This window comes from Gordionus sp. m RMFG-2023, chromosome 2 (assembly GCF_954871325.1).
Source record: "Gordionus sp. m RMFG-2023 chromosome 2, tfGorSpeb1-WG-v2, whole genome shotgun sequence".
Lineage (NCBI taxonomy): Eukaryota > Metazoa > Nematomorpha > Gordioida > Chordodea > Parachordodidae > Gordionus > Gordionus sp. m RMFG-2023.
Window position 1 is genome coordinate 21,724,319 of NC_088776.1, and position 9,171 is coordinate 21,733,489.

A 9,171-nucleotide genomic window follows, 5' to 3' on the forward strand; every position below is an offset into this window, starting at 1 on the left:
CAAAAAGGAAAAATAAAAACAATGACGAAAGCCTACAAAACGATAGAAAGGTTTTCGAAAGGCGCAAAAAGCTTGTAAAATGATGCCATTCTATTGAAAATCATGCAAATAGGCAAAAATAACGCCAAATGGCACAAATTAAAAGTCTTGAAATTTTTTTAAAAGCCCCGGCATCCATATATAATTAAAATATTTGTTGCACACTTCTGAAAAAATTCCTTCGGGGGCCTCTGGTTATTAATTTATAAAGATTCTATTTTGAACATCGATTGAATGTCATTAGTTGGTTAGTTAAAACTTTGCATTTTTAGAATAAAATGAAATGCTATTTAAATATATTGTTTATCTAGCTTGATTGATGCCATTCAAAATACTCCTTGATGACTGAATCATTTTAATAAGATTAGATTATTAACTTTATGATTTTGTTGAAATATTATTTTAAGAAAAAATGCGAATTTAGTTTATCCTTTAAATGAAAAGTTGAGTTTATTATAATAATAAAATTTCATTGATACAATCATCTATATAAATTTAGCAATTGTATAAAAAGTAATGAATAATCGAAAAGATTAATAACATAATTAATGAATGAAAAAATACATTAGTAGATAGCGAGCGTATACATATTTTATCAATTGGCATAAAATAAAATATTTTTAAAATAATAATGTAATGCTATTTTTAATTAAGTGCGATTTTTTTTCATAGCTTATCCTTTATATGTGCCTCGTGTTACCAAAATTCATGCCCTTTTGAGTTGCACCCTTGTTGGAACCCATTTGAAGATTTATTATACCTTCACCTAAAATACTTTTAGAAAAAAATAGTTAATAAATTTATATACCTGCACGCATTTGTTCATTGCTAAAATTTCTTTTGTTTTCATCTGAAAGTCTAGGACCTAATATCGGGTAGTTGTAACCAGGTTTGGTTTGAGCCTAATAAAAAAAAATACTTATATGATAACAAGGAAAAGTCAGCTATACCACTCGGCCAAGAGCAAATATACATTGGGTAACTTGAGAAATATTCCTTCTGTCCCATAAATCAACGGTTTGAAAGACGTCCAAATCAGGTAGGCCGTATTCTCTTGCAGCTTTTTGAAAGTTTGTTATATTTTCCATCATTTTGAAATCCCCTCCTGTCGAATTTATCTTTTTAATGATACCAGGCTGCAATTTATTCATGATTCTGATAATTAATTTATAAATTATTAATATTTAATAATCCTTATAAAATATATAATCAGCAATTTATTCAAATTAAATGATAATTTAATCGTTAAGGTAAAATAAGTGCGCATGAAGAGGGTGAATGAATAAGAAAAGAAAGAAACCAGAAAATATACCGTTCTTACTCAATTTATTTTTGGGAACTAAATTTTTCTATTGATACTAAAAAAAGTTCAACTTTTTATATTCATATTTGATATTATCCCACTTGATTTTTTTAATTGTGTGCATAATATTAGCAACCTGCACTAATGTTTTATTATAATCTAATAATTCAATTATTTTTAATTAAAGTATTGTCCATTGTTATTATGCCTTTATGCCATACATTTTCTTAAAAACAAAGTCAATTTTATACATTGTTATTAGCAAATTTAAATCAAACTTATCACTCAATTTCAACTTATTTGTAAATGAAATATAAGTATATTTTTGTAAAAGACTAATATCCATTTCGTTTTATCAAGAACATTAGGATAATAAATTTTAAGATAATATAATATTATATACTGGTACTGCTCAATTATACAAAAAAACTAACATTTCTGGATGCATTTTAGTCATGTCTTAGATAAATAGGTTCAAGGTATATAAAATTATTATCATGTGTCCAATCTAAAAAACTAGTTCTAAAGACGAAGAGATCTTTGTAAAAAAAATCTAAATGACAGAATGATTTTTTAATTTCTTTTTATAATAACTTCCTTTTTAATTAGAATATCTTAAAATTTCGATACACGCTTTATCCCCTCTACGATTTCTCTAAGTGGGGATTTTAAGTCCAAAAATCAGAAATTAATTTCTGAAAAAAGGTTTTGAATATAGCATTAGACTAGGGGGGAAATTGAAGGATTATGAAAATCCATTTCCACATTCATAAGAATCTATATAAGGGAAATCGGGGTTATATCTTCCATAAAAAATTGAAGTGAAAAAAATAGATGAAGAAAATTTTCAAAAATATTAACGTAATAATTACGGTAGAAATTAATATCATAAAAAATAATTTTTTATTATATAAAATTTAAAAAATTTGAGTATGAAATACATCTGGGGTACATTTTACCCTTTCGCAGTACGTGGTCTATTGCTCCTTTATTTTTAGATTTATTTTTATATAAAAATGTTAATCCTAAGTAAATAATTGACAAATATGTTAAAAAATATGTCAATCATCTAATATTGTTATTTGTGACACTAGACAAACTAGTGATTTCTAACATTCTTATAAATATAGTTGTTTTTTATACTAAATAATCCCTGCTTAAAAATGGCTAATATGCACCCCGCCCTGAATTGGTATTTAGTATGGGTAAATTTTATAAAATTTATTAGTAAAAATGTGAATAATTAAAGTTACTTTTGACGTTTAGAAATTCAAATTTACATTTAAAACTTTTAATGGGCATATTTCTGTGTAACACTTTTAAAACCATGAAGGCATAAAATACATTTAATGGGCTTCAAATATCCAAGTTTAGTTTTAATATTATTGAAAAGAAATTACCGCCCCGGGATAACACTATTCCCGGTCTCCCCTACTATTATTTTTAATTTCAAAGTAAATTATTATCGCTGAAAATAAGTCATAAAGAATCATCTTATACAACCAATTGCGGCTAAATTTTATATCCGATCAGGGTTAGCCCGATTTTAAAACCCGGACTGAACAAGTCTAAATGATCTAATTTAGAAATTTAGGTTAAAAAAATTTGAATTATGAAAGAAAGTTTTATTCCATACTCCCTATTTCACTTCCAAGCTTTTGGATCCAGCTGAAAGTATCTTTGATTATTACTTATATATATAAATTTCATATCAAATCAATTGAAGATTCAAAAAAATTAAGTTAAAATAAATAGAAAGCTTAAAATTTAGAAATTTTTTGCATAAATAGGTTAAGATTATGTGACTTAGTTAGCACCTTATTTTATTTCATAAAGAAAATAATTCTAAAAATATTTATAGTTTTATTTAGCTCATTATTTACATAAAAATAATTATTATAATGCCACTTCTAGACAGATCGTTTTTTCAAAGTGGTTTTTGGGTAATGCTATATCAGCAATTTTTTTTATTTATTATCGAGCCCCATTTCAGACGCCATTTAATCATAAATAGAAAACAAACTGGTTTAATTTTTATTAACGATTGACGTCTGAAATGGAGCTAGTTGAATATTTTTTTAATAAATATATTTTATTATAAAAATATTATTCGACAAATTATTATCTTTTGTTTGGAAATAAATTTTAAAAAATTGCTGGTAACATTACCCAAAAACCGCTTTGAAAAAACGTTCTGTCTGGAAGTGGCCTAAAAAATATATTAATAAATTATCATATATTAGTTTGAGCCGATTTTTAAAAGGGTTAACTCAATATTTTAGCCTGAAAAATATTGCCTAAGTCTCGAGATTTCGCTAATAGATGTTTAAACCTATGTTATCGTTTAACAATAACATCATATGATAATAAAACCATTTTTTTGTTATTAAGGCTAAAAGAGATAAATGAAAATTTAAGATATATTTTTAGAATTTTAAAGATTTGACATTTTCTTTTGATTTTTAAGAGCCAGGACGAATATACTGATTAAGACGTTTTTTAAAAAAATTTAAACACTGATTTTTATTATTCCATTATATCTAATATTATATAAAATTATGACAAAAAAATCAATGTAAATAAAGGTATCGAATTGGTGTCGTTTGAAATAGATATCGGCAAATATCGGATAGGCAAAAAAATTGTGGAAAGTGTAACCCTACTAAAAATACAAATAATATTTAATATGAATATTAGAACACTATTCTGTTCCGTAAGCCTGATTATAATATCATTTTCAAAAAAGTATTGGTCCCAAATCACTTATTAATATGGTATAGTTTTGCATATATTAATTTTATAAAAATTGTAATTTTTTTTATTTTGTCGATTTTCTCAAAATTTTCAAATATTTAATTTGTGGATTTTGTTTCCTATTTTGTTAATTTTCTGAAATTATTCCTAGATTCATGTTTGAGATGTGAGCTTCTTATAGGCCCAGACTTATTATTAAATTAATTGAAATATGGCGTTGGTGTAGGCCTTAACTATATAAACAATTAATTCAAGCTTTTTCAAAGGTGATCAAAGTATTGTAATCTATACAATTAATTGCAACGAATCCTGGTCGTAAATCTGTTGCTAATGTCAATTATGTGTCTGATTTGCCAATTTGCAACTGGAAAGGGCACACCCAATTCGTGACCCTCTAGTCTGTGCCTGCATGAGTTGAAACAAATCAGGGGGGAGCACAGAACTCTTCTAATTTAATGAATGCTAATTTAATCTGAAAGGATTATAATATCTTATTAGAATTGTATTAACTTTTTTTTCTCTTTTTATACGCATTTAGATTTTTGTGTTGAAAAAAAAAAATGACAGTTATTGAAATAAATATGTGTAATTAAATTTCGTACAAAAATCGCTATGTAAAATTTTTAATAAATGATTTTTCATTCATTTTGCAAGATGCCTTTAGTATTTTTAGAAATGATTAAATTTTGAGTATAATTATGAGATTTTTTTGTAGCAAAGAACAAAAAGTTTCAAAATAATCTTGACATGAAAACAAGTTCCTGACGATCAAAAAGATAATGAATTTGCCGGCAATAGAGAATAAACTAAATTAAATAATAAGCCTGCCTAACTATGTTGACATAAATATCATAAAATTAATACATATTTTGATATAGATTTTAGCCATACGACCAATATTAAAAAGTGGGATAACTCATCGACAAATGTTCGTCCCAGTCTTGGATTTTGTATAAATAGAATGTCTATAAAAACTGAAAGACTTTTTAAGGCCACTCTTTTCTTTACAATAAGCTTTTCAATATGGGGTCGGTTGGAAAATTTAGTTTTATTTTTTTTTATATCATAATATTAATTTTGTCATTTTACCAATTTTTTAATAAAATTATTATATAAAGTAATACTTACAATAACTAGTTTATTTATTATATGTTTAAAATACAAATTAATTTGATTCTGAGACATTTTATCTTGTCTCTTGCGTTATTTTTTGGATAAAATGTAAGTAGATTTTGGGGCAGATTTGTGGAAATTTAAAATCGAGGTAGATTTTGAGGAAGTAATCAATTTGATTTATATATAATTATTTTTTTAGAATGCTAAGTGTGGGAAACCTGACAACCCCGATCATGCGACTGTACAAATTAAAAATATAATTTTATAATCACTTTGATTTGGAAAAATGGTAAAATAATCGATTGAGTTTTTTGCCAATATATTTAAATGTAAGCAAAAAAAACTCAACAATGAAAATATAACAAGATTTATTGAAAACAAATGTCAATTATTCCTCCATCTTTTAAATTACAACAATCGATTGATTAATGTGTAAATTATTTTCCATTCTTAGAATATACATAATAAACCTTGATATTTTGATGAGATGTGTGTCACATATGTTAATCAATACAAATTTCATACATAAACTTGGTTCAAATAAAATGAGTAAGATACACCTTATATTAATCTTATTTTTAATTATAGCAAAATAAATTTTAACTCGATTATAAAAAAACATTAAGAAAAGGGAAAAAAATTATGTACTAAGAAAATAACATTTCAAATTAGAAAAATAAAATAAAATGTATTCAGAGGTCCAATGGATTTTTATAAAAAGGTCTATTATATTTATATTTTAAACTGATCAAAAAATGGTACACCTCAGCTATGAGATTTCTACAAAAAGATGTCAGGAAAACAGAAAATACAATCTTAACGCCTACAAGAGTTTTTCGGAACCGGCCAGTAGATTTTACAAAATTAGTCGATTACCAATATTATTGACAGAGTCTCAGATTGAAAGGCTCTAATTTTAATTACGAGTAAACTTAATAAAGAAAACTTAATTACATAGTAAATTTGAGAATATTCAACAAAATTTACCGGCAGAGAACCTGTCCATCTTTTAATTGTTCGTCATAAGTTCCTTTCCAGGAGAAACCTTCATCTTTTAAAACAGTAGAAATCCATTGTTTAACGCTTTCTTCTTGTTCGGTATCTCTTTTTGAAGCAATCTACAATCATAACAGATATTTTAAATAAATATATAAAAATTAATTAAAAACCTACTCTCCTCAAAATTAATTTATTGTAATTTAATCCCCATTTTTATATTTTTAAATATTTATAAAAAAAAAGTACACGGGTTTGTTGGTTATTATTTAAATATAATTTATTATTTATAATTTAAAAAATTTTATTAAGCATATTTTGCATTCCGCTTTATAAAATAAAATACATTTGTCTTTCTTATTCTATATATGGAATTTGACCTTGCTTCTTTATTTATATTTCAAAAACAAAAGAATATCTTATTGTTGTTGTTACGTTTTAATTTTCAGACAATAAAAATGCTGAAAATAAAGTTAAGGTATAATAATGAATCATCGCCAAAATTTTAAATTTCGTTATGCTAAAAAATTAAAATTGAGGAAGGATATATATATAATAAATATAAATAAATGCTATATAAGAACTACTAACTTTTTGTGCAACTGCAGCACTTAATCCGTAATTTGGGCCAGCGCAAGCCATAAGTAATTAATGGGATATTTTTAATTTAAAATTTAACTCAAAAAAAATTAATTTATATTTTATTCTTCAAAATTTAAAAGAATATTTAAATGATTATAACAATATTTTAATATGAACTATTTTAATTATTATAATAAATGACCTTAACAATTAAAAATAATATTAAAAAAATATATTAACAGGAAATAATCCAAGGTCCAAATCGAATGGTTTTTCTTAAAAAGGACAAGTTTATGTAAAGATTCAAAAATTTTGATCAGCAAGCCATTCACTTAAAAAGAATTGAAATTGATTAATTTATAATAAAAATGTTTAATATTAAGTGATTTGATTTTTTTTTACTATAAAATAATAAAGCTCGCTTTATAATATAATAAAATCATATTTGTAGCAAATAATATAATTTTAATTATATTTTTAAAAAATGGGTAATGAAAATTTTAAAAAATATTTACTTTTGCGGCAACAGCAGCACTGAGTCCATAAGAAGGTCCTTTGTTCATTTATGTGTTGTTTTACTAAAGAAAAATATAAAAAAACTTGTATATAATCTTGCAAGATGCAATATTACTTGTTGAAATTACAAAAAGAGAATATAAATTTTATTTAAAAAATTAATTGATTCAAAATCCTGTGAGAGGAAAAAATAAATATAAATAAATAAAGATTTGTTTATTCATTTTCATTTCTTCTCACAGTAGTTTATAAAAAAAATTAAAACAGGCACAACTTTAAAAATATACCAAATGTTTTCATGATTTACGTAATAAATAACTATTGTAAAATAGATACGAATACAGACATTCATTATAAAAATTGTACGTTGTTTTATTCAACCTCGGAATGCTTTCATTTTATTCGTAGGCAAGATTTATCCGAAAGGGGGGTTATAACCAAATTTTGGGGGGCTAAACCCCACTTCTCTCTCCCCCTTATATGAAAGATTCTTTTGATTATTTTTATTTCGCTTTTTAATATAATAATAATATCTGTTAAAGTTACATGAACATTGGAAGCATTAATTCTAAAATCGATGCCATATTTCGTACTTTATTAGTGTCCATGAGTGCTTTCCAGTATAAAGATAAAATTATTAGTAACAAAGGTTTTGCCATTCTTACGATCAAAAAGCAACGGAAAGCATTTATTTCTGAATATTATATCAATTTTTTAGTGTTTATTTGTATATTTAAATTGGTTTGGTGGAGAGTAATTTAACGAATTAAAGATATTTGCAAAATAAGAAAAAATTACCAAATAGAATGTAAAATGTAGATGGAAATATCTATTTTCGCTAATATTTAGTGCCTTACTATTACTTATTTCCTCTAATCAATTTTGCCATTCACAAATAAGAAACCGTGTTATTTGCAAAATGAAAACTTACTATGAAATAGTTAGCATGAAGTGAGCCAAGTTTTTGGAAACATTAATTTTGAAATTTGTACTAAGTTAAATACTCTATTATATATTTTATTATTTTATTCTGTTTAGTAGATGGCACAAATGGGGGAAAAAAATTATTTGCAAAATAAGAAACAAACAGGCGCATACGCAGCGGGGGGGGGCAGGGGGACAAATCCCTACCACCCCCCAAAGCCAAAAAATGCAGATGCGGCATTATATTTTTCAAAAATATTATTGTTAATATTAATTTATATATTTGTTAATATTTATTCCTATCTCATATTTATATATTTTAATATTACATTTATTTTTCACATTCCTACTTTATTTTATCAATTAATTTCGATTTCAAATTTTCCTTGGCCTAATATCTACCTATTATTTTCAAATTTCAAATAATATTTATCCCTGAAACTCCTTGTCCAACAGGGAGAAAGAAATTGCAAGCTTGTCCAACGAGATCTAGTCTCCGCCATCAAGCAGTAACAGCTTTTATGGAGTTAGAAGAGCCGATTATTAATGCTATTACTGAAATATAACAATGGCTTGAAAGAAATATTACCTCAGAAGCAAGAAAATTATTGGATTCAATACTTATTCCAAATTTTTTTCTCATTGGAATGTATTATTTAATTATACAACTATTTTATGTAATACTTTTCAGAAACATGACATTGACTTGATTAAGAAGATGAGAATAGCGCAGAGCATTTTATTAGAACTCAAGGAAATTAGAGCTAATGTTGATGAAGAATTTCATATTTTATATGTTATTGTTGAGTCAAAAGCAGAGCTATACGTGTTTAATATTTGTCCCCCTCAACTTGCAGCAAGCAAGCTCATCGTCAAAACATTAATATAGAATCAGTAGAAGAGTATTATAAAACAAATGTCCCCTCTCTTAGATACATTTA

The 9,171-nt window shown here is 25.3% G+C and overlaps 1 protein-coding gene across 2 annotated transcripts; it reads right to left on the minus strand.

The window, feature by feature from the left end:
- Positions 1-476: 476 nt before the first annotated feature.
- Positions 477-7,516, minus strand: LOC135925194 (muscle-specific protein 20-like). Of its 2 annotated transcripts, XM_065460409.1 has the most exons (6): positions 7,422-7,516; positions 7,306-7,368; positions 6,200-6,330; positions 990-1,194; positions 848-941; positions 477-805 (listed from the first exon to the last, which is right to left on the minus strand). In XM_065460409.1, exons 2-6 carry the CDS (start codon positions 7,351-7,353, stop codon positions 720-722), a joined length of 564 nt encoding a protein of 187 aa, XP_065316481.1. In that variant the 5' UTR covers positions 7,354-7,368; positions 7,422-7,516; the 3' UTR covers positions 477-719. The 2 variants fall into 2 exon arrangements, with proteins under 2 accessions (XP_065316481.1, XP_065316480.1); XM_065460408.1 differs by lacking the exons at positions 7,306-7,368; positions 7,422-7,516 and adding an exon at positions 6,800-6,949.
- Between the last annotated feature and the right edge of the window lie 1,655 nt (positions 7,517-9,171).

What these genes read in the sequence shown, in the direction of transcription:
- LOC135925194 (XM_065460408.1), bottom strand. Translation starts at nt 6,850, where the DNA reads ATGGCTTGCGCTGGCCCAAATTACGGATTAAGTGCTGCAGTTGCACAA. An exon ending in GTGCTGCAGTTGCACAAAAA is followed by an intron (nt 6,331 to 6,799) that starts GTTAGTAGTTCT and finishes TTATGATTGTAG; the next exon opens with ATTGCTTCAAAAAGAGATAC. An exon ending in GATGGACAGGTTCTCTGCCG is followed by an intron (nt 1,195 to 6,199) that starts GTAAATTTTGTT and finishes ATTAATTATCAG; the next exon opens with AATCATGAATAAATTGCAGC.